The sequence below is a fragment of the Myotis lucifugus genome, unplaced genomic scaffold (genome assembly GCF_000147115.1).
Source record: "Myotis lucifugus unplaced genomic scaffold, Myoluc2.0 scaffold_14, whole genome shotgun sequence".
Taxonomy (NCBI): Eukaryota; Metazoa; Chordata; class Mammalia; order Chiroptera; family Vespertilionidae; genus Myotis; species Myotis lucifugus.
In genome coordinates, this window is record NW_005871062.1 from 8,910,009 (window position 1) to 8,934,112 (window position 24,104).

The following is a 24,104-nucleotide window of genomic DNA, read 5'->3' on the forward strand; positions in this document are numbered from 1 at the left end:
CCCATCATTATTCCCCTTCTGTCCCAGTTCCCCAGAATGTTTTCAACTCAACTTCTTCCCTGTTCCTGGGTCTTGTTATGAGGGCCAGTTGCAGAAAAGTGACCGATCAGCCAGGCAAACTTGAGGAAAGGCTGGCCACTTATTCATATTGTCATCCTTTCAACAAACTTTGAGTCAACATCTCTGCTGGGCACTGGGCAGGAATCCACAGAGCCCATGCTCTTCAGGTACATCTGGGAGGGGCGTTGGATAAAATGCATCCGTCATCAAGAGAAGAAAGCCAGAGGAAGGTTGCTGGAACTGAAGCAAGACTGAGTATGCACCATTTCAAAAGACATTCCTGAAGAGAAGCCATGCAGGGAAGATGGCAGAGCCAACAAAGAACTCTCAGCCTCCCCCCACACTCCCAGCCCAGCTCCAAAAACATAGGAACAAAGCCTGGCGGGGGCTGCTAATCAACCTGTCCGCCCTGAAGCTGGCAAGTGGGAGGGGAACAATTTGGTCAGGGCCACCCAGGGTGTGAAGGCCACAGGAGCTTTCAGAAACAGGGAGCAGCAGCTCAGCTGTTATGAGCACTCTGCCACCCCCACCGCCATCATGCTGGCCCCCACTCTTTGTATGTGCAGCACTGCTGTGTCCCAGGGGAGTTCTGTCACTCTGATTTCATTCCCCTTCACAGCGTGGCTGACTTCTAATAGGTGTAATGTCCTGGCATGGGGTTGGGGAAACAACAGGGCTTAATTTCTCTTAAGCTTGATGGCTTACTGCTGCTAAAATGTCTCCCAGAAAAACAAGCTAGCTGTGGGAAGGGTCAGGTGACTAGCAGAGCGAAGTGGGGAATGAAAGTCTGTAGAGTGGCAGGGCTGCACCTGGCCATGCGCAACGTGCCCTGGCCCATCAGCACTGTGTGGTTCTCTGGAGAGCGGAGTGCAGCTGAAGACAGGAAGTGACAAGAGCATCAGAATGAAAGGGACACGATGGCCTGGTGGCACCGTGACCTGAAGCTGAGACACACCTATACACAAATCAGTTCTGACACCGCTTTATGACTTTAAGCACGTTATTTATGTTTCAGAATTTTTTTTCATCCACAAAGAGCAGTAACAGTCCCACCTCCCACTATTGTTTTTGAACTTAAGGGAGACCATGCATGTAAAGTGCCCAATGCACAGTAAACTCTCCATCTAGCTCCCTTCCCTTCTTGACCAGTGTAAGAATGAGCACACTCTCCTTACATAGGTTGCAGCAACCATTGCCCAGCTATATGGCATATGGATCAGGCCTTACATGAAAGTTGCAGGAAGTTTTTGGTGGGGTGGGTAACAGGCTTAAACAATGTCAGAGGCTATGATGTTACTCCAGGAATCAGAGAATTGCCAATGTGCCGCATAGCCATTAGTTATCAGGTTTGGACGTAGTACCTAGCCACTTTCTACCCATCAGATATTTACTAACAGCTACTCTGAATCTGGCCTGTGCTCATAAAGAACACACTCTCTCATAATCCAGGTGTCATTTTGACAATGGCACAGTCACATTTGTTGGCTACTGAAATTGGGGTGTTTAGAGGGAGTGGCAGGGAACATGATGTCAGCACTGGGACCTCTGGTAGATACAGTAACAGGAGCAGGTGTCAGAAGATCTGGCTTTTGGTTTTACTCTGCCACTAGCTAGGGGGTGGGGGTGAGGGGACAATCACTGAACTTATAGGCCTCAGTGGTGTGAGGAGATCTAGTCTCCTCTGAACTGTTTTGATGTGAATGCTCTGTGTTTCCAGGCTTATTCTATACCACCCTGTTCTGTCATAGGATAGGAACATAAATAATCAAACATGTGTTCATTCATTATTGTTTTCTAAGTTCTTGAAACACTTTGTTCATTCTTTTCCTATGGTACTCATCACTGTTGACCCTGTTTTGAAATTATTTCAATACCTTAACCATATATATAAATATATATGACTGAATCTCTTGAAGGTATGGACCAACCTTAACTCATTGGTGTGTTCCTCAGTGCTGTCCAGCACTGTCTTATACTTAGGAGACTCAGTTTATATATGAATGGACCCCACAATAATTGATGACAGTCAACTGTACCAATTAGGAATCCAACATTCATTAAAATACCCATCAGGAAACACTGTGTTAGGTAGTAATGGGGAAACAGAGATGAAATAAGACATTTCACTACCTTCCAGGATCTCTACATCTAGTCAGGGAACAAAGGTATATCACAGACAACTATATATTAATAGAGGGCAGCAGATATGAGTGTCCCAAAACAGGAACCAAGGTGGGAAAGTAAAGCAATTCAGGCACAGGAGGTCATGCCAGGACCCCTGGAGAAGGTGGAATATGGACCAGACCTTAAAGGATAGCTGGAGTTTTAACAAGTAGAGACAGAAACAGTTCATGCAAAGTGCATGGCGGGTTGGCCAGAGAAGAACACAGAGATCCAGGTAGAAAGCCTGTGGAGGTACACAAAGGCACTAATAGGAGAAAAGACCAGAATGGTCTCAGAGCTTGAAGTAACTACAGATCTAGGTTGGAGTGGGATTATGGGAGGGCTGTGAATCCCAGACTCAGGGAGTGCACAGGAGATCATTGTACTGTGGAAATACTACATGTTAGACCTTCTATTTACATCTATCTTTATTTCATCTAAATTTTTTGTGTATGATTTATAAAGTAAAATAGAGGAGCACATCATACATGTATATAACTTATAAGTAAAGATAAATGTTTTGCTTCAAAATGTTATGAATGTTGAAAAAAATGTTATGGGTGCACACATAATTTTAAAAATTTGGAGACAACCCATCTCAACTCTCCTGTGGGCAATTAGAAGCCATGGAGATTTCTGAGTAAGGAAGCATTGTGCTTCAGGAAGGTCAACCTGGAAAGGAAGGATAAGATGGGAAGGCCAGCAGATGGAGGTGGAGGTAAGGAAGCCTTTGAGAGGTATTGCCACAGTGCAGGTAGGATACATGCAACAGAAGTCTGAAATCAGGGTCAATGGGTCCTGCAAGGGCCCCCTTGTCAGGGTGGTGGTAGATGGGCAATGGACAAAAGCAGACCTGGATGTGACAGACATTACAAAAAAACAGCAGACAGAAGGGAGAGACAAGAACTAGTCTCAGACTACTGGGAGTTCAAAGCTGAGCCTGGGATGTTGGGAGAATAATGGCATTATTGACATTAACAGAAACTGCAGGAAGAGGAGCTGGCATAGGGAGGAAGCTAACTGAGGTTTAGAACTTGAGGTCTCCTAGCCCAGCACTCACAATATTCTGAAGAAGAAATGGAGGTTAAAAGAAGGGAGAACCAGCCAGGAGATCTCCTGAATCTCACACTGACCTTGTTTGGCAGTCTTTCAGTGTTATTTTGTTTGTTTGTTTGCTTTTTAAATACATTTTATTGATTTTTTTGCAGAGAGGAAGGGAGATGGATAGAGAGTTGAAAACATCGATCAGCTGCCTCCTGCACACCCTCTACTAGGGATGTGCCCACAACCAAGGTACATGCCCTTGACGGAATCAAACCTGGGACCCTTCAGTCCATAGGCCAATGCTCTATCCACTGAGCCAAACCGGTTAGGGCTCAGCTTTGGTTTTTAAAGAGCATTGCAATTAGGCTTTGTTTAACAGAGCGTTCTTTTTATTAAATCATTTAGTACAGTCTATTTTCCAGAAATATTTTATGCTAATAGTTTTCAATTTGATGCTAACCAAAAATGAAAAGATTAGCAGGACATTTTGGAACTCAAAACTACATTTTAAAATAGTACTTGTCAACTGAAAGAGCACAAAAGAAAAAACAATGCAAAAAAAGCCTTAAAAAAAATGAATAACAGTGCTGTCAGCAAATACTTAGTCAAATCAAAGAAGAGAACCAAAATATTACCAGACCATGGAAAATCAAGAGTTTCAAGAAGAAAAGCGAAAGGAATGCTACAGAGAAGCCAAAGATGAGAAAGTCTAAAAGCGACAACTGCATCTGTGACCTTCAGGAGAGCAGGGCCAGAATCCAAAGCAAATGAGATTAAGCAGGTGAGAAGCTTAATGGGGTCCGTTTGGAGGAATTTGAAGGGGAAGGGAAGAAGGACAAGCTAGTAGCTCAACTAGCCAGCAATTTCTTTGGAATGGTGACCTTGAACATGCTCACAAGTAGAGAAGCAGATGCTTGCTGGGAGATGCCATCAGAGGCAGGGACGGTGGAGTCAAAGGTCATATTAGGTGGACAGTAGGAGGAAAAGTTTTTGCTCTTGCATACTGGGAAATAGGAGGTGGATGTGTGAGGAAGAGACATTCTGTGCTGATAAGGCTGTGGAGACAGAGACGGACAGAAAGTGGATGAAACAGAGAGACACAGGGGCCGAAAAGACAGGGAGGGAAACAGAGATTGGTAGCTGTTGCAGGAAATATGAGTCCAACATTTGCTTAGAAATCCCTTTAGCTGGCAAGAGCCTATATTATCCTTTCTCCTCCAATCTGCAAAGGAGATATATAGAATAGCTCTGCCTGGGGTTGAATAGAAACTGCCTGTGACTTCCCAATGGGGTCAGGAGGGCATCCCTTGTTTTTAAGGCTAAGACTTTGTATCCCAAACCTGATGGTACCCAGGCAAGCCAGCTCCTGGTTCTGGAAAGGCTCTCAGAGCTTCCCGAAGAGACAAGGGGTTAAATGCTTTCAACATTTTAGTGGGAGAGCCAAGTAGGATCCCAACCAGGGATTTTATTCTCATGACTGTTATTATTCACAAAAGCCTGCACAGCACATCTTGGAGTAATGCTTCCTCAAATGAGCTCGAGGAGCATCTGCCGATTTGATGAAGAATCTGATGCCATCAAAGCAGGAGCCAGTGATGACTCACTGCAAACTGTTGTTGAGCGTTGCTGAGTGCAGCAGCCCTCCCTGGCATGGTCGCTCCCAGCCTGGGCCCGGGAGCCCAGAGGCACTGGGAGAGAGACAGCAGGGAGAGGCTCTAGTTTGGGGCATATTTCTTGATTCTCCCTTCTGTCCTTGGCTTCCTGCTCTTCTCCTGGTGCCTAAAACCTTCGCAAGGCCATGTTTTGAGAGTAGCTGAGCCAGACACCCACCCTCCCCCCTGTTAATCTTGAGGTTTGTCCAGGGAAGATCAGTTATGAAAATAAAGGATGGAGTCTGTCCTTTTCTCTTCCAGCTTTTTCCTCTTTTTTTGAGACCTAAATACTCAGGAATTATCTTACAGCACAAGGAGAAAATTGACACACCACAGAAAAGCCATTCTTTTCCACCATGTTTTCGACGGCATGAGGCATGCCTCATCTTAACCAGGATTCCAGGGCACTGACCTAGTCTTGCTCATTGGAGACCAGTCCCTCCCAGGGGTCTGAATGCAGGCAGAGCCCTGCCCTGGGGCCTCCACGCCCAGAACTCACTCTCCATCACTCCCTTTTCTACCTAAATTTAGCAATGTGTTGTTACAAAAGCCTCCTGTGGTTCTGTGCCCCACTAAGCCCTGCAGCCTCCAGTGTTCTCTCTTCACCTCCCCCACCTGCTTTCGGTGCCTGTCATTCTCTGTCACCTCCCGGCCTTTTCATTCCTGCCCCCACCAACCCCTCCACTTCCTTCTGCTTCCCTTTTCATTTCTCTTATCTGCCAGCTCCCTGATTCCTTTTCCTTCTGTGCCTCCTCTCTGTCCTTGGAGTCTCTCCACTGACTTTGCCCTTTTTATCCCTTTTCAGACAATTAGCTATGACGTCTTCAAGTTGTTCATGAGGGCATACCTGGAGGTGGACCTGCCCCAGCCACTGAGCACGCACCTCTTCCTGGCCTTCAGCCAGAAGCCCAGACAGGAGGTCCCTGACCACCCAAAAGAGGGGACCAGAAACAGTGAGGCCAGTGCCCCAGGTACATAGACCAGCATTCTATGGAAGAGAGGTTTTGCAGCTCTGACCCACTTGCCACAGGCATAGTAGTTTCCCTATGGAGTATGACTGGGGAATAGGGGGCCAGACCTCCTTTCTTCACTGGACCTCACAGGAAGTCCTGTCTGATGGATCTCTCAGTAAGGGGGTGGGGCATAATTCTTGCCACTCAGGATCTGAGGGAGGATGAGGGAAGAGGAGCACAGGGAGAAGAGAGCCTTCCGCAAAGGCTGCCACATCCAGCTAGTGTGCCCAGGCTGCAACCAACCTGGGAGTGTCACAAAGCTATGGTATGGTCACTGTTTCCTGGAACTTGGATTATAATGGGGAAAACACAGTAAACCCCAACAAGTAAGCATGAACCGAGCTGACACCCAGAGACACAGATACAACCCAAGTGATCCAGACTTCGAGGAAGGTCCCTACCTGCCCCTCTAGGAAGCTGGAGGTGTGGGCTGGCCTCTAAATCTTCTCTTTGTTCTTCAGATTCTAATATACAGAATGTGGATAATGCTGCCAAAGCCGATGAGGCCTGTGCCCCTGATATGGGTAAGTCTTTGGAATACAAGATTTAGGGAAGAGGGGGGAACCTAACCAGCAGTTCTGTCTCCATGTAATCGTATGCTCCTGAGCAGATCCTGTCTGCCTCCATCTCTGGGGTCCCTGCCATGCAAATATACTGGGACTCTGAGGCTGGATGACAGTTCTTTGGCTAAGGTACAGATGACTCTACCAGTAGGTGGCTGGAGGGGGGGAAAGCAAGAAGGTAAGAGTTTGCTTTGGTTAAATTCCAACAGCATTCATAAATGCAGGTTTGCGTAAGATGGGAGGAGGAGCAAGGGAAGCTGGCTAACATTGTTTTGAAGATTTGCCAGGCACCTCCTTTATTATAGATTTCATTTAGCCTTCATAGTCATACCACCTTCCACATTAAGGAACTGAGGCTTTAGGAGTTTATAAGCCACTCTATGACCTGCAGAGCTAGGGATTCAATCCAGAATTGTCCAGCTCCTAAATTCCTGCTCTTTCCTACAACATCTCTGTGCCACAGTTTCCCCATCCGTAACATGAGATGATAATGTGTTGATATGAAGGTTGAGTTTTATGTATAAAGTGCTTAGCACAGCACCTGAATCATAGTAAATGTTCAATAGATATCAGCAATTATTATTCAGGCCACCTCTCTAGAAATGCATTTTTAATTGATTTTTAAAATTACAATTGACATACAATATCATATTACTTTCAGGTGAGTATGCTTTACTCTTAACTCATCATGGTCTGCCAAGATTTCCTTCAACCTGCACCTTCAGTTGCCAAGCATATCCATTGGGCATCTTATTTCCATGGAAGGGTTCTCAGGGGCAGCTTCTCTTGGGGCTTTAAATACAGAGTCAGAGAGTCAGGCCTAATTTTCTGCACATTATTGTCTGGAAAATATTGAGTCATATTGATGAGTTCCAACTCTTGGGATGTGCCCAGGGAATACAGAATACAGTTTTACAGTTTTATTGTATCTTTCAAATCTATATATATGAAAGCCATCAGACAGGTAGCTATGACGCTCACTGACTACCAGGGGGCAGATGCTCAACACAGGAGCTGCCAAGCTGCAGTGACTTGACAGCTGCAGTTCTCGGGTGACGCACCTGGAACCAGAGCACAGGGAGCCCAATTCCAGGGTATGTCACCCAAGAACTGCCCTCTCGCAATCCGGGACCCCTTGGGGGATGTCATTTCAGATGACAATTGTGAAAGGGTGTATTGGTAAATGATCAATTGTTTGGATTTTGTAATCTGAGCCAAAGTTACCTTTATAAATTGAATGTGTTCCTCAAAAAAATAGGTTAAATGATATTGATCTGTTGGTTACTGATATTACTAAAAATTACTATCATCTTTTCTTTTTAAAAAATTCTCTTTTTTTCAATCTTTATTGTTGAGATTATTACAGATAATTTTTTCTCCCCATAGCTCCCCTCCACCTGGTTCCCACCCCACCCCAGGCCTTCACCACCCTATTATCTGTGTCCATAGGTAATGCATACATGCATATGAGATCTTTGTTTAATCTCTTCCCACTCCCCCACACCCCTTCCCTCTGAGAATCGTCAGTATATTCCATTTTCATGCCTCTGATTCTATTCACCAGTTTATTCCGTTCATTCGATTTCTTATTCGTTTGATTTTTATACTCAATTGTTGATAGGTATGTATTTGTTGCCATTTTGTTGTTCATATTTTTTAATCTTTTTCTTCTTCCTTTTCTTAAAGAATACACTTCAGCATTTCATATAATACTGGTTTGGTGGTGATGAACTCCTTTAGCTTTTTCTTGTCTGTGAAGCTCTTTATCTGACCTTCAATTCTAAATGATAGCTTTTCTGGGTAGAGTAATCTTGGTTGTAGATCCTTGCTATTCATCACTTTGAATATTTCTTGCTACTCCCTCCTGGCCTGCATAGTTTCTGTTGAGAAATCAGCTGACAGTTGTATGGATACGCCCTTGTAGGTAACTGTTTTTCTCTTGCTGCTTTTAAGATTCTCTCTTTGTCTTTAGCCTGTGGCATTTTAATTATGATGGTCTTGGTGTTGATCCTCTTTGGGTTCCTCTTGTTTGGGGTTCTCTGTGCTTCCTGGATTTGCAAGCCTATTTCTTTCACCAGGTAGGAGAACTTTTCTGTCATTATTTCTTCAAATAGGTTTTCAATATCTTCTTCTGGCACCCACATAATTCAGATGTTGATACGCTTAAAGTTGACCCAGAGGCTCCTTACACTATCTTCATATTTTTGTATTCTTTTTGCTCTTCTGGTTGGGTGTTTTGTGCTTCCTCGAATTCAAATCGTTGATTTGATTCTCAGGATCCTCTGGTCTATTGTTAAATCCCTGTATATTATTCTTTATTTCAGTCAGTGTATGCTTAATTTCTGACTGGTCCTTTTCCATTTTTTCTTTGGCATTCTCACTAAGGTCCTTGAAAGTCTCACTAAGTCCCTTGGAGGTTTTTAAAAGATTCTTGAGTAACCTTATAAGCATGGTTTTGAATTCTATATCCAGTAGTTTGCTTTCTTACATTTCTTTCATTTGTGACATGTTTCTTTGTCTCTGCATTTTGGCTGCTTCCCTGTGTTTGTTTCTATGTATTGGGTAGAGCTGCTAAGTCTCCTTGCGTTGATAGAGTGGCCTTGTGTAGTAGGTGTTCTATAGGGCCCAGTGGCTCAGCCTACCCAATCACCTGAGGTGGATACTCTAGATGTACCCCTTTGTGGGCTGTGTGCACAGTCTTGTTGTAGTTGAGCCTTGATTGCTGTTGGTGTCACTGGAAGGAATTGACCTCCAGGCCAATTGGCTGTGGGGACCAGCTGAGACTACAGTGGGAGAGCTATTTTGCAGGAGACACCCCATGGAGCAGGACTTGCTTCAGTGGGGCTTTGGTGCTCACTGAATCTGCCTCTTGAGTGTGTAGCTTATGGATGTGTAGCGTTGTAATCTGGTATGGTCTAACACTAAACTGCTCTCGGGTCTCCAGGAGGTGTAAAGTCAGCTACTGCCTGGGGTCACCCAACAGGAGCAACAGAAAAATCTGCAGATTCCTCCTCTTTGTATTGGGTTTGAAAGTGCCCAGATGTGAAGTAAGGCAGCCTGGTGCTGGTGCTGGGTCTTGGACCTTTTATTGATAGGTTTTGGGCTCCCTGACCCAGCTGCAACTTGTTTGACAGGTTTTAGCCTAAGCAAGGACAGGCCATTCATATGCAAAAGCCACTGCATGCAGCTTGGGTCGGATTGTGAATTGGATGAGGCAGGGTCTTAGGGAATCACCTGGGCAGAGCAAACAGAAATGGCTGCCAGTCAGCCCTGCAACTGGGAAGGTCCCAGCTTAGGAACAATGACTGCTGTTAGTACCTCTATTTGGGAGAAAGCTGCCCCAGAGTTCCTGCCCTGATGCCAGACAGTCCAGTTTCTCCTCATATGTGTCTGTGTCTCTCAGAGCCTCGCCTGGCACTGGAGCTCAGAGGAAGTGGGAGCTTGTAAGTTGTTTGTGTGCTGGCCTTTTAGAGGAGCAGTCTCTGTGTCACTGAGCCCCAACCCCCACTGGTTTTTACAGAATTTCCCATAGGAACTTCTTTTCCCAGCTCTGGGACCCTGGGCTGGGGGGTTTGGTGTGGGACTGGGACCCCTTTCACCTCCAGACAGCCTCCACAAAGACAATCTCCCTCCTAATTAAAAAAGCGGCCTTCTACCAGTCTCAGTGTGCTTTCTTCTTTACTTCTCTAGTTATTGGACTTCCATTCAGCCAGATTTCCAGTGCTTCTAGATGATGGTTATTCTGTAGTTTAGTTGTAATTTTGATGTGGTTGTGGGAGGCAGTGAGTACAGGCATTTTCCTACACTGCCATCTTGGTTCCCCATTCTACTATCATCTTTTCTGAAAATTCACAGAGTATAGGTGAATTTCTTACAAAGATATAGACAGTTTAAAGAGTCAGAATGAGGTCCATTCTGAGTATAAACTCCACAAACTGGATTTCTGGGATCACAGGTCTATAATAATAAAAGCGTAATATGCAAATCGACTGAATGGCCAAACAGCAGAATGACCATCTGGATGACCATGCTATGACACACACTGGGGCCAGACCAGCTAAGGCAGGTGCGATGCAACTGGTCAGGGGGCCCTGCTATTGCTCCATGATCGCCCCAAAGAGGGAGGCCCAGGCCACCAACCAGTGGGCTGCAGCGGGTGGGCAGGGCCTCCCTCTGCGGGGCAATCAATCACGGATCCCTGCCATCAATCGCCCCACAGAGGGAGGCCCAGGCTACCTGTCTGGCGGTGCTGTGGCAGGTGAGCAGGGCCTCCCTCTGTGGGACAATTGATTGCAGGGCTCCCAGACTGTGAGAGGGCGCAGGCCAGGCTGAGAGACCCTCCCGAGTGCACGAATTTCATGCACTGAGCCTGTAGTTTGATTATATTTATGTAACCAATGCTTTTGAAGATACTTATTTAAACTTCTTGCCTCTGACATGAAAAGGATTTAATATTTACTAAACATTAAGAGTCCTCGAATGCTTTCTTCTTGCCTATTACAGAATCAGAGATCACCGAGAAGCAAGTGCCCGCTAAAGATCAAGGGGCTGCAACCTCCCTGGGAAACCCTGTTGCTCAGTCTTCAGGCTCTGAACCCCCGACCGTGTACCTGAAGGATGTCGTGTGTTACCTGTCTCTGCTGGAGACAGGGAGACCTCAGGATAAGCTAGAGTGTAAGTACTCACCCTGTCAAGGGCTTTCAGCATTTTCCTAGGAGAAGGTCGAGTGTCCTACGCATCATTGTAAACATGCTGGAGATTGTTCTGGGACATGCTGGAAATTGTCCTGCCTCAGTAGGGGAGGTTTTACTGCCCTGTCATCAGCAGTGATGTGAACATTTCCTAGAATCCACCCTGGGGCACAGGGCCTTGTATATAGAGAGTGGGAAGTGCATTCGAGACCTTGATATTGAGGATCGGGATTTGGAAAGGAAAGCGATCTCCACAAGGGATCGAGACTCTCCTCCTTTGCTGGCAGGACTTCCCAAGAGCTTATAACCAGGAAGCTGCTGCCTCCTCTTGGTAGATTTTTCAAGAGAAGATATTCAGTATCTGTCGTCCTTCCCCTATTCTGTGCCCAAGCAACTCTATAACTCTGAGAAATGTTGCTGTTTTCTCTTTGAGATCTAATCAGCTTCCATCTTGTTAAAGCTTGTTTACATTTTCACCCACCCCACCCCAAGTTTTTTGGCTTCTGGAGAAAGAGGTCTAGTTAATTAAGGGAGTTGAGCTGGGTTTCACACTACTACTAAAGTTGGTTTCAAAGATGTTCAGGAGGAAAATAATAGCTGGTGACGGAAAGGAAAGCCCACAGTGGCTGACAGTCTTGCAGATGACTCACTCCAGGAATGCTCTCACTGGCCTCTAAGAACCTACAGGAAAACTTTTTAAAACAGGTAGTGATAGGAACTTGTTTTAAAATACATGATATTGTTTTGACTTCTCTTAGGACCTTAACAGATCTAAAGGGAAAACATACACATTATAGCAAAAGTAAAAATTCCAGCAATTAGCTCTAGCCAGTGTGGCACCAGCCCATGTACCAAAGGGTCATAGGTTCAATTCCCGGTCAGGGCACATACGTAGGTTGCAGTTTTGATCCAGGGTCTGGGCACATACGGGGCAACTGATCAATGTTTCTCTCTCACATGAGTGTTTCTCTCTTTCTCTCTCCCTCACTCTCCCTCCCTCTCTAAAATCAATGAAAAAGAATATCCTTCAGTGAGGGTTAAAAAAAAAATCCAGCAATTAATAAGACTAGTCAACAAACTTAAACATTAGCAAGGAAAAGTCTGACAAAGGTTAACCCTTGCCAAGAACAAAATGAAACAGTTTGCTCGTTAGCTGATCTTAAAATCAACTCCCATAGGTTTGAGGTGTTAACGGTTGCAAGTCTAAAGCGCTAATTTGGAAACAAATGTAGCAGATTTCTCTTTCTTCTGGCTAATGTTAAAAGTGAAATGTCAAATTATTTTCACCATTCAGCAGATTTTGAATTTCAGGAATTATATTGTTCATAACTACCAAACAGGATGTGGCAGATGCTTCATATTAGTGGCTTTCAGACTCAGTCTTGTACTTCCAATAAAAAGAAACTGCATGTTTTAAAATTTTTACTAGAGAAAATTTCAAACATAGATAAAAGTAGAGAGCACAATGAACTTAAATGTTCTTGCCAACCACCTTCAACAATTACCAGTTTATTGTCAATTAGGGTCTATTTATACCTCCCATTTATTCCCTCTGTCTCAGATTATTTTGAAACAAATTCCAGACCTCATATAATTTAATCTGTAAATATTTCAGTATGTACCTCTAAAATATGAGTTTTTCTTATATATAACCACAACATCATTATCACATCTAAAGACAATAATTCCTTACTATTACCAAACATTCCATCCGTATTCACATTTCCTCAATTATCTTATATATTTTACCTGAGTCAGGATCCAGGTAAGGTCCATACACTGCCATTGATCACTATGTCTCTTCAATCTCTTTTAATCTTTTGCTTATTTTTTTTTTTGCACTTTTCTGTTGCAGAAACTTGGTTGTTTGTCCTGTGGAGTTTTCTCTTTTTTTAAAATTAAACCAAATCAATTAAAATTCTCCTTTGGCCCTAGCTGGTTTGGCTCAGTGGATAGAGCATCGGCCTATAGACTGAAGGGTCCCGGGTTCGATTCTGGTCAAGGGCACATGCTTGGGTTGCAGGCTCAATCCCCAGTGTGGGGCGTGCAGGAGGCAGCCAATCAGGGATTCTCATCATTGATGTTTCTATCTCTCTCTCCCTCTCCCTTCTTCTCTAAAATCAATTAAAATTTTTTAAATTCTTCTTTGATTTAAATAATTAAAAACAAGTTAAGCTTTTCTTTTTAACAACCAAACATGTATCCTACCTATCAATAAAAAGTAATACCAATAACTCTCATCACTGAACACTTTTTATTTGCTGAGCACTTTAAGTGCATTATCTCACTTTAACCTCTTACTGGTCCTAGAAGTTCTAGATAATTATTCTCATTTTACACGTAAGAAAGCACAGAATGGTTAAATGACTTGTCTAAGGCCAGGCTGCTAAAAGATAGGATGCTTACTCACACCTTCTGCTTCTACTCTTCATGCACAGTAGGACCAGGAGAGCTCCGTGTTAGAGTTGCCCCATCCAGGGTCCGGGAGCAACATAGTGGGAGGTCTGTCCTTCTTTACATCATTCAATCATCTGTCTGGCGAGTCAGCCTCGTATGCTAAGTGCCTCTGACCGGGACATTCTGAAGAGTTACAAGGAATCGAAAGCCAATGACCCTCCTTTACACAACTTAAACTCCAAGCAGGATGAACCACTGAATAAACAAGCTGCAGAAACATTAAAACATGTGGAAGGGAGTGATGACATGAGGGCAACTTAAGGAATGCTGTAACCCTGTGGGAGATCCAGAGTGTCTGTGGGGGGTGGGGGGGTGGGGGGGGGTCAGGGGTGGCTCACAGAGAAAGCAGGAAGAAGGGTGTTAAAGAATGAGAGGAAAATGAAGACATGTTCAGCTCTGTTCCCGACCCTGCTTACTTCTGAGACCACAGACAGATCTCTATCTTTTAGATGAATAAAATGTAAGCTATCAGGTCCCATAAATGAACATTGAGTCCTTTGCTCCAATTTCTCTCCCAGATCTTCCTTATTCTATGTCACTGCTCTACTACTAGAACATGATAGAGTAAGTTTGTGATGGCGTGTTGACATGCTATTCTTCTAGACAAAGAAATACAATAGATTCTATAATAGCAACTGCTTCATAGTATATGGAAGATTAAATGACCAATAATGATAAAGTGCCTTGTACCTATTAAATGCATATATAAATGTTCCTTAACAAAATGAAATAAAAATAAATAACATCTGTTGAGTGCATTCTACATTCCAAGCATTGTAGAGTTGGCATATAATTTATATATTATTCCTCATTTTTAAAAATTTAGAACAAAGAGACTATTATAATCTCCATTTTACAGATAAAGTAAATGAGCCTGAATGACTTGACTCCCTAGAGGTGGTAGGGCAGAGCCAAGATTTGAATCTGCCTAACTCCACACCTTTCTGAATGCAATATAAGCAATGTTCTAACTATACTTCTGGTACCTCGGCCTCACCACCATCTGGGCATTTGCTCTGAGGTGTGTTCCAGTGATGCTGAAAGGTGTGAATGCCCTACAGGGAGTCACACTCATAACCTGGATCTCGGCTACAGGGTTACTGCTTAGGCAGTTCCAGAAGTCAGATGGCTTGGTTTTCCTCCCTCTCGCCTCTTCCCTGTAAGGAAGTCAGATTCTGTGCCTTTGGAGGGTGGGTGAGCTGGCTGCAACAGCCTTTGCCCTAGTGATCGTCAGAACTGATCTAAAAACTATCAGCAACAGAGCCTGAGCCAGTCCCTGGTGCCTGGAGGACGCCACAAGCCTCATCTCTGTGTTTCTTGCAGTCATGTTTCGTCTCTATGATTCGGATGAGAACGGTCTCCTGGATCAAGCGGTAAGCTCTCAAAATACCCTTCCAAGAAAGGCTGGGGGAGAAGAGAACAGGTGGAGGAAGAGTCTGAAACTCTTTATGGGAGTTCTGTCTTTATAAGAATAGCCATGTCTCAATATGGGCTACAGAAATGAGTAGAATCCCCACCTTCTATTTCCAAAGAGCCAGCTAGTAGGAGAGTGAACTCCAACTTGCCTTTTCATTCCAGAAGCCCAGGATTATAAAATCTTAGAATGGGGAGGTGCTTTAGTATCTTATCTAGTTTAATTCCCTAATGGGTTCAGAACTTCTCCCTGCAATTTCCTGCTGGAGTCCAGGAGCAGAGGGGAGGAGGTAGGAAAGGCAGCAAGACCAGGGCAAGAGGGCAGGGGGAAGCAGGTAACTGCTGGTGCGCTTCTGCATCACCATCACCTTCCTCTCATGAGGCTCTAGGAGTCTCACTCTGTCTGCTCGGAGCACACGATCCTATTTCATTGTACCTGGGAAAGCCTGAGGTTGGTCTCTCCTCCCTTCCCCACCCAGTTCCCTCAGGAATAGACAGGGACAGGTCAGTGATCATGGAGAGGAAGGATAGAAAAGGAAGAAGACAGAGAGGGGAGATGGCAAATAGAGTCAGGCAGGCCTTGGCTTCATGACTGGCAACATGAAAGGTGGAACTCCTTCACAGAAAGGCTCTGAGGTTGAGGCGCATAGAGCTGAGTCAGAACAGAGGGAAGAAGAAAGGGAACAAGTTCACTAGACCAACTAAGTCATCCCAATTTCCTCCAGACTCCAGGGTGTCTTTGTGGGAGCCCTACGTCCACATTGCAATGCTGTGGTTTATGTCATGTGAGGGAACATGTATGTATAAACTATCTACTATGTGCCAGGCACTGTTCTAAATACTGCGTATATATCGGTGGGCCAACTCCAAAAAAAAAATACACAAACCTATGCCCTAATGAAGCTTTCATTTTAGTGCAAACTCACATAGTAAAATATGTGCTAGGAGAAAAATAAAGAGAAGGAAGTGTTGGAGGGAGCTGCAGTTTTAGCTGGAGGAGCCAAGGAAGGTCTCCCTGAGGAGAGGGCATCTGAACAGAAACTTGAAGGAGGTGAGGGACTATAAGTCCTGGGAACACCTAAGTGCCTTCCAGGAGAGGGAACAGAGAGTGCAAAGGTCCTGAAGGGTGCCTAGAATGTTAGCAGATTAACTAGGAGTCCAGAGTGACTGTAGCAGAATGAATGAACAGGTGAGGTCAGAGTGAGTAAGTAATAGGAGATGAGATCAGAGAAGAAATGGGATAGGGGTAGAGGAAGTTTGCAAAGCATTATGAAGCCTTTTAGGTGATTGAAAGGGTTTACTTTTAACTCTGGATAAATGGAGAACCATTGGATATTTCGCACAGAGGAGTGACGTGGTTGGCTTGGGTTATAACAGGATCACTGTAGCTCCTGTGTTGTCTAGACTATAGGGGCACAAGTGGGGATACCAGGTGGGAGGTTATTGAAATCAGCAAGACAAGAAAGGATGGTAACTTGCACCAGGGTAGAAGCATTGCAGGTAGTAAGAAGTGGTTCGATTTCAGATGTATTTGGAGAATAACATCACATGACTAAAGCAGTCTCAAAAGAGTTACCCGATTCAACTTCCCACTGAGAATCTCTGGCAGCTGGGCGCCCAGCCTCTTTGTGATCATTCCCAGTACTGGAGAGTTCAACCACGGCCTTAACACAGCCACTCCACCTCCAAGAGTGACTCAGCGAGGCTTCCTTCCTACACAAAAGGCACCTCTGGTCTGCTGGGGAAGCTTTTACCATGAAACCTGCTTCTGTTTCCCCTCTCCCTTTCCCAACCCAGCAGTGAAGCCAAAATAAGCCAGCCCTCAACAAATCCCTCCTGATACCCATTGGCTTGCTTCTGGCCTCTGTAGCTGACCAGGACAGCTGATCAGTGGATATCGATTCTACACAATCAGCCTTCAAGTACTTGAAGGTACTATCACATCTCCTGTAAAATGTCCCCCAAGCTCAGACTTCCCCATCCTCATACTTACTCAGAGGCAGGCTTAAACATGCACTCTGGTCAAGCTCTGGTTTGTCAATGCCATTTTTAAAACATGACTCGTTAATAATCCACACAGGTGGCCTAACCAGGGTAGACATCAGAACAGCCAGTTCTTCCTGGAAATGCCCACCCGTTTACACAGTTCAAGGCTGAGTCTAATTCTCATTCCTGAGTCACATTGTTTACTGGTTAAATTTTAGTCCCAACTAGATTCACAAGCTCTTTTCCATGGAAACTTCTGTAGAACCCTGTCCTCACCTTTCTGCCTGCTTCCTTCCCCATATACCACCTCATCTGCAGTTTTGAAATGAATTATATTTTTTAATTTGAATGAAATACAATTTTAAAATTCCTGTTGCTTTTTTGCTTGCTTGTTTTGAGCCAGCATTCTACCTGGTGGAGGTAACACTTGTGAACCTTGTTTCAGTTCACCGATGTGTCTCCCCACATTGATCTCACCATTAACATCTTAGATTGTGCCCAAGAGATGCAAATGCCTCCTTGGTCTAGCGTATTTCAGTGAGACTCTGGGCGCCCTGACTCCTTAGCATACAACAATTATGTGAGGTTTCAGAAAGAGCTGGCCTAAGTAGCAAGTGAAAAGCTCACTCACCAGGCCAATGAACCCCTCATGAATTTCCTGTTCACAGAGTCCTGAGTTCAGAGCTGGACATGACACAAAGGAAATAGAGGCGATGCCAAAAGGATCTAAATCATAGTATCTGAACTAGGAACCCACACAGAGGCCCTACATCCACCTGACACCGACCTCTGAGGGGTATAGGTGGATTCCAAGTCAGTAAAGCTGTGGGGATGAGGAGTGACTAAAGAGGAGGGAGAGACCGCTTTGGTTTGTAAGCATGTGAGAGAGTTGAGATCACAAAGAAGGAGAAAACGGGAGTGCTTCCTATGATCTCTAAGTCAAAGCCCAGACTAGGGGAAGGAAGGTGAGTCCAGATGGGTCCAAGGAGGTCGGTGTCCAGAGAGCTTTCAGCATACCTCTGGCTTAGCCGTCTTCTGTGCTTCTTGTGAGCATCTACTCTCCACTGAGCTTTGTGGTCAAGGCAGAATAAAGAGCAGAAACAAGTAGCGAGCACCCCGTGAAATGCCAGGATATTACACCAGCTGCTTCCCGTGTTCTGCCCTGCCCGTCTTCCCACAGGGTTTGATGTTGAGCCTTGCTCTTAAAAACACATCTTCACTTGGTTTCTCGCCTTGATGTTTTCTAGGAGATGGATCGTATTGTCAACCAGATGCTGCATATTGCTCAGTATCTTGAGTGGGATCCCACGGAGCTAAGGCCTGTGAGTTTCTGGAAACATGGGGTGACTTCCAAGAGAAAAGGGAGGCACCCTCAGGATAAAAATGGGCAGGATCTCCCAGACTCATTCTGCTACAGGCAGCTTCTCGGGGGTCCTACATCTTGACCTCCCACTTTAATGATAGGAAAAACTATAGGCAGCAGGGGAAAATGTAAATATAATTCAAATAATAATTACCTCTGACCTTTTCCCCAGAGCTAAATTTTTATAACAAGAGCTCATAGATCAAAGAATTTAGAGCTAGAATGAATTTTAAAGATTTTCCTTCATCACCAGGTAATAATAATTTTTTAGATAAATGTACATTCTATATACCTTTTCTCTAGTCCCCACTACAGTGCTGCATACATAGCAATATTATTTCCATTCCACAGATGAGCAAAGTAAGACCCAGAGAGTCGGGTAGCTGGTTTGCCCAAGGCTGCTCAGTCAGGTCAGGCAGAGCGGGGCTTGGAGCTCTGGTCTCCTCACCCCCATTTGCTCCCTCACTGCTCTACTCCCTGTGAATCAGAATGGAAGGGGGAAAAACACAAGCCAGACTATGCAGAACAAAAGAGAAATAAGAGGGCAGTGGGGGCAGAGAAGTCAAGGATGAAAGTGGACAATTGCTGCTCTGTGGATTCCGCAGATATTGAAGGAGATGTTGCAAGGGATGGACTACGACCGGGACGGCTTTGTGTCTCTACAGGAATGGGTCCACGGAGGGATGACCACCATCCCATTGCTGGTCCTCCTGGGCATGGACGACTCTGTAAGTCAGCAAACCTGAGTTCAGATCTCTTACCTTTCAGGAACATCAAGCTCTATGTGGAAGTTCATATCTACACATCACCTTGGCTTCTGCCCCAATGGACAAACCATATGCTCTAGGCCAGCCTCGAAGACCTCTCTTTTACCTATTAGTGACTGAAATATATTCATTCATTTGACAGCATGTACTAAATTATTAGTAAATAAAGATATTGTTCTGAGCTCTGTGAAGGGACACAGATATTCACCCACCAGAAGGTTATAAAATCAAAGGGCAAAAAAAAATTCAAGGAAGAATTCCATCTTTTCCACGAACTAGGTTGAAAAAGGCTATGAGAGTTGGGGAAGGAAGGAAGAGAAGGAGAAAGGGAAGGGAAAATACTGATCTATTGTGAGGCAGAGGGCAATCAAAACAACCAGATAAGGTAGGTATTCCCTCCCCCTAATTTATACAAATGGAAAGCTGAAATTCTTAGCCTAAGGAGCAAAGAGAGGCGTCAGAATGTATTTGTACTTGGCTCCAAAGATACTTCACTTTCTAAGGACCCACACTTAGGAGTGAGACCTGTGGGAAGAAATATCAGAGGATGTTTACTCTGGTCCTGAAGGATGTATGGGATTTTGATATCCTGTTGTTGAGATAAAGGTCAAGTGGAAGGACCTAGGAGGATGTTTGCTCTGCTTCCCAAGGATGGATATGATTCAGTGGTAGATGATAGAAGAGAGAGTTTGTGGCCAAGAGAATAGCTTGATCAAAGACACAAATGAAAGAAAGTTCAAGATGTTTTAGAAAAACCTCCCAGCAGGATCAGAGTAAGGGATACATGTAGAGGCTTCATGAAAAATCATTGGTTATATATGCCTCACCTGACCTAGTCAGTCACTGCATTTTCTGCTTATTTACCAAGTGACAGTAACTTTCATGCATGAGCTAAAAGTACAAATTGTGCCTTTGAATCATTTGCCAGGACAGTCACATAGGTTGTGTGATAGCACCTCTTTGAAATTCTGAAGTGTCATACAGAGGAACAGAACAGGAAACTTTCAGCTGGGTGAGCCTCCAAGTGCTGTGGTTGCCTGTACTGTCTCCGTAGGACAGTTCTGCAACTCAGGACTGAAGCTGGGCCTTCATTTCCAATATTCAAGAGCTAAGAATCCTGCAGTCGTGTCCTGGCATGTGCAGCTCTTTCCAAGGGCTATGCAGAAATTCAGGAACCAGGATCTGCACAACTGCCTTTATATTCCTTGGAATCCTAGGCAGTCAGAGCTGGAGAAGACCTTGGTGATCCTTTATCTGTCCCCTTCACTTTGCAAACCGAGGGACCAAGAACACACAGACAGTTACTACCAGGGGCCATCCTCCATATTCAGGAACAGCAGACCTTTCATCCAATGATCCCTTACCAAGAACCTATTAAGTGCAAGAACCTATGTGAGCTAGGACTCGGCAGGAGGGGCACTCAGATAAGTAAGATCAACTTCCTGCTATCAATACTCAAGATCATACCTGAGTCAGAATGGAAGTTCTGCTTAGGTGCTGTTCCAACATACCTGTGTGTTTGGTTTAATGGGTGTTAACATTGTTTTTCCACTAAATATGGAAATAGAGATGGGGCATTTTAACCATAAGAAACCAACATCTCTTTTTGATTTCCTATTTTGGGCTTGCTGACTCCAAAGTGCCACCAACTCTTCACATGGAGGGGACCCACTGTTTTATGGCTAGAGGAGGGAGAGACAGACCATTTTCCCTGCTCTCTTCCCAAAGCCAAGTCAGCTTTATAGAAAACCAACTGTATATCAAGAAAGTGGCCAACAAAGAACAAATGTAAATTCAGTTTTTGTTAATCAAAACTGTTATGCACTTATTTTTAAATACACACTAAATTGTACCTTTCTACATTTAATATTAGGGGTTCGGAGAAAGCATTCCTAAGTGTCTTAAAAGTCACAGTGCTTATTTGGCTTTTTCAAAACCTACATGGGGCTCCTCATAAGTCTGGGGATCTCTGAATGCAATATGTGCCAAGCAGTCTGTCTCCCCGTCAAATTGCAGCAGCGGCAGAAAGCCTGGCATGCAAGAGGAAGGTTACTCCCACATCCTGCAGCTGCCAATGTGCAGAACTGAAAGAGCCACATGATGGCGCTGTAGCCCAAGAGGAAATGTTACTTTATTCTAAGCCACGGTCCCTTTGCTTCTTACTGCAAATCTATGAAAACAGTACCTGATTTAGCTATTAAAGGTATTTCTGAGGTAAAAATGACAGTCCTTTGGGTCTGCTGAGCTGTAGTTTCCTTCATAAAGAAAAACCCTGGTATGTGGAGAAAGGGGGAAAGATGGAAGGAGGACAGGCTCTGATGCCAGTAAGAGCCCCACTTTGACTACTGATTCAGTCACTTATTATTTGTGTCGTCTTGGGATATTTATGTAACTTCTCTGACTCTCCATTTCTTCATTTCCAGAACAGGCATAAATCTACCTCCTTACACGTAAGAAAACACTTTACTTATCTTTGTGTCCCTTACTGTCCAGCACAGAGTAGGAACTTAATAAGTTTTAATTGTCGGACACTGGATTAGAAGCTTTACTTATAGAAACCATTAGATATAAAGGCTGTAATTCTATAAACTCTGGTCTTGGAAGAAGCAGTGTGTTGAGGTGGTGAGAAGAGATGAGCTGGCCTGAGGGGAGCCCCGCATTTGGAAACCCATACAGGCTCTTAGACCGTTAGCAGAAGACTTGGCATAGAAAGGGATCTGATTGCCGTGACCAGTGCAAACCAGAGGGGCCCAAAAGTAAGAGCTGGGTTTGAGTCCGGCATGCTGGATTCTGTGTACCTGACAGTCAGTTCTCACTGCCTTACTAGGGTGCTTTATTCTACCCTACGCACCAGCCCAGGAGTGATGCTTTTTTGATGGAACCTCTAAGAAAGGTTCGGGGACAGCAGGCGTGGAGGGATGTCCCTGAAGCCACAGCTTCCAACAAGGCTGTGCTACCAGGGGCTAGAAGGTAGGAGCTTTGGTGTCCAGGGAAGGTGTGTGATTGTGTGATGCTTGGCTTATCTAGCAGGTAAGGATGAATTCGCTTCTGAGCCAAGTCCGACTGTCTCTTGACTACTTTATCTGTGTCCAGAAAGTTGATGAAAGGGTGCATTGTTTTTACTACTTTTTTTCTGATTATAAAACTAGTACATGCCAACTATAGAAAGTTTGGAAAATACAAAGGAAAATAAAAATTAGAGAATAAAATGAATTCATCGTGCTTCCAGCTATAACAAGCCTGTTAACAGTTTGGTGACATTTTTCCCCACCAGAAAGATTTTACTATATAAAACTGAGATTATAATAGGTCCTCAAATTTACATTCTGCTTTTTTCACTTAGTGCTGTGTCACGAGCACATTCCCACACCATTAGACATTCTTTTTTAAAATATATTTTATTGATTTTTTACAGAGAGGAAGGGAGAGGGATAGAGAGCCAGAAACATCGATGAGAGAGAAACATCGATTAGCTGCCTTCTGCACACCCACTACTGGGGATGTGCCCACAACCAAGGTACATGCCCTTGACCGGAATCGAACCTGGGACCCTTCAGTCCGCAGGCCGACGCTCTATCCACTGAGCCAAACAAGCCAGGGCTAGACATTCTTATAAGTATCTTTTTGATGGCCACTTAACCTTTAATCACATGGCTCTACCACAACTAACCTTTTGGTAACTTTGATACCTTTAGGATATTTCCAGTTTTGAATTATTTTAAATAAATAATGTCGAGTTAAACATCTGACAGAGCACAGAAATGCTCATCTTTCCTTCAAAACTGATTTTTTAGGAATGAATCCAAGAAAGAAAATTTGTACCATCGTAAGTCAACGGTTATAAACATTTAAAGGATTACAGATAGATGGATAGGTAGATAGATAGATAGATAGATAGATAGATAGATAGATGGTTTGTTTGGATTTACACTTTCACCAGCCAAGTAGAAGAAGGCTTGTGTTATCCCACACACACATACTCCTGCTCAGATAGTCTTAATTTTTAATACTTGCTCATTTTAGAAAACACACACAGACAAGAACTTAGTTTTGATTTCCATTTTTTAATAGTCAGTAAAATAAATGTATATCTTGTCTTCCAAATATGAGAAGAGAGTCTTTTTCGAAGTAAAAGGATAGAACAAGAGGCAGGCCCAGGCTTCTGCTAGCTTAGGGCTGCCTGCTCCGAGTCCCATTCCTTCTCTATTCCCATAGGGCTCCAAGGGGGATGGCAGGCACGCCTGGACCATGAAGCATTTCAAGAAACCAACCTACTGCAACTTCTGCCACGTCATGCTGATGGGCGTGAGGAAGCAAGGCCTGTGCTGCACGTGTGAGTAAACGTCCTTCAGACCCCCTTCCCCAGGAACTGTCTTGCTCTGCACGTGGTTGAGCCATTCCAGAAAAAGTCTATGTATTTCTGCTTCCTAGCTCGAGGGATCTCCCATATTGCTCCACAGCAGGGAATGAAGCAAGACCTCCATGTCCTATTTTTCTTCTACCCAAGTCAAATGGACAAGTAGTGTCCCATTGTTGGAGTCCCATCATGGGCCACAGGTCCCCCTGCCCCCCAAAAAAAGTTATTAAGGCTCACATATAATTAAAACGCATCTCATACTAATTTCACTTGGGTTTTGCTAGTGAATATTTTGGGTGGCCAGAAGAACCTGGGTGTGTTTTTTTTATTAATAAGCAACATGGAAATGTATTTGTGAATGCAGTGAAAATGAAAACTATCCATTTGTTTCACCTTATAATCCATTTAGTAAAGTCAAATGGGAGAAGAGAAAAAACCAGGGAAGAGAGCCTGGGAAGGAGACAGAAGAGAGAGATGGAGGGAAGGAAGACAGAGGGCTGATGTTAGTTAGAAAGGGGGTGACTCAGGGGGGTGACTCAGGGAGCAGGAGATGGGAGGGGCTGCCCAGAGAAGGC

The 24,104-nt window shown here is 44.3% G+C and overlaps 1 protein-coding gene across 3 annotated transcripts in view; it reads left to right on the forward strand.

Annotated features, from left to right (window-relative positions):
- DGKG (diacylglycerol kinase gamma) overlaps positions 1–24,104 on the forward strand; it is a 153,834-nt gene that overhangs the window by 15,703 nt on the left and 114,027 nt on the right. For all 3 annotated transcript variants that reach the window (XM_023750483.1, XM_023750484.1, XM_023750485.1), the window contains exons 3-9: positions 5,725–5,890; positions 6,394–6,456; positions 10,999–11,169; positions 14,967–15,016; positions 18,290–18,364; positions 19,011–19,133; positions 23,388–23,505. In XM_023750483.1, the coding sequence (XP_023606251.1) occupies positions 5,725–5,890; positions 6,394–6,456; positions 10,999–11,169; positions 14,967–15,016; positions 18,290–18,364; positions 19,011–19,133; positions 23,388–23,505 (766 nt within the window). The remainder of the gene's footprint in view (positions 1–5,724; positions 5,891–6,393; positions 6,457–10,998; positions 11,170–14,966; positions 15,017–18,289; positions 18,365–19,010; positions 19,134–23,387; positions 23,506–24,104) is intronic.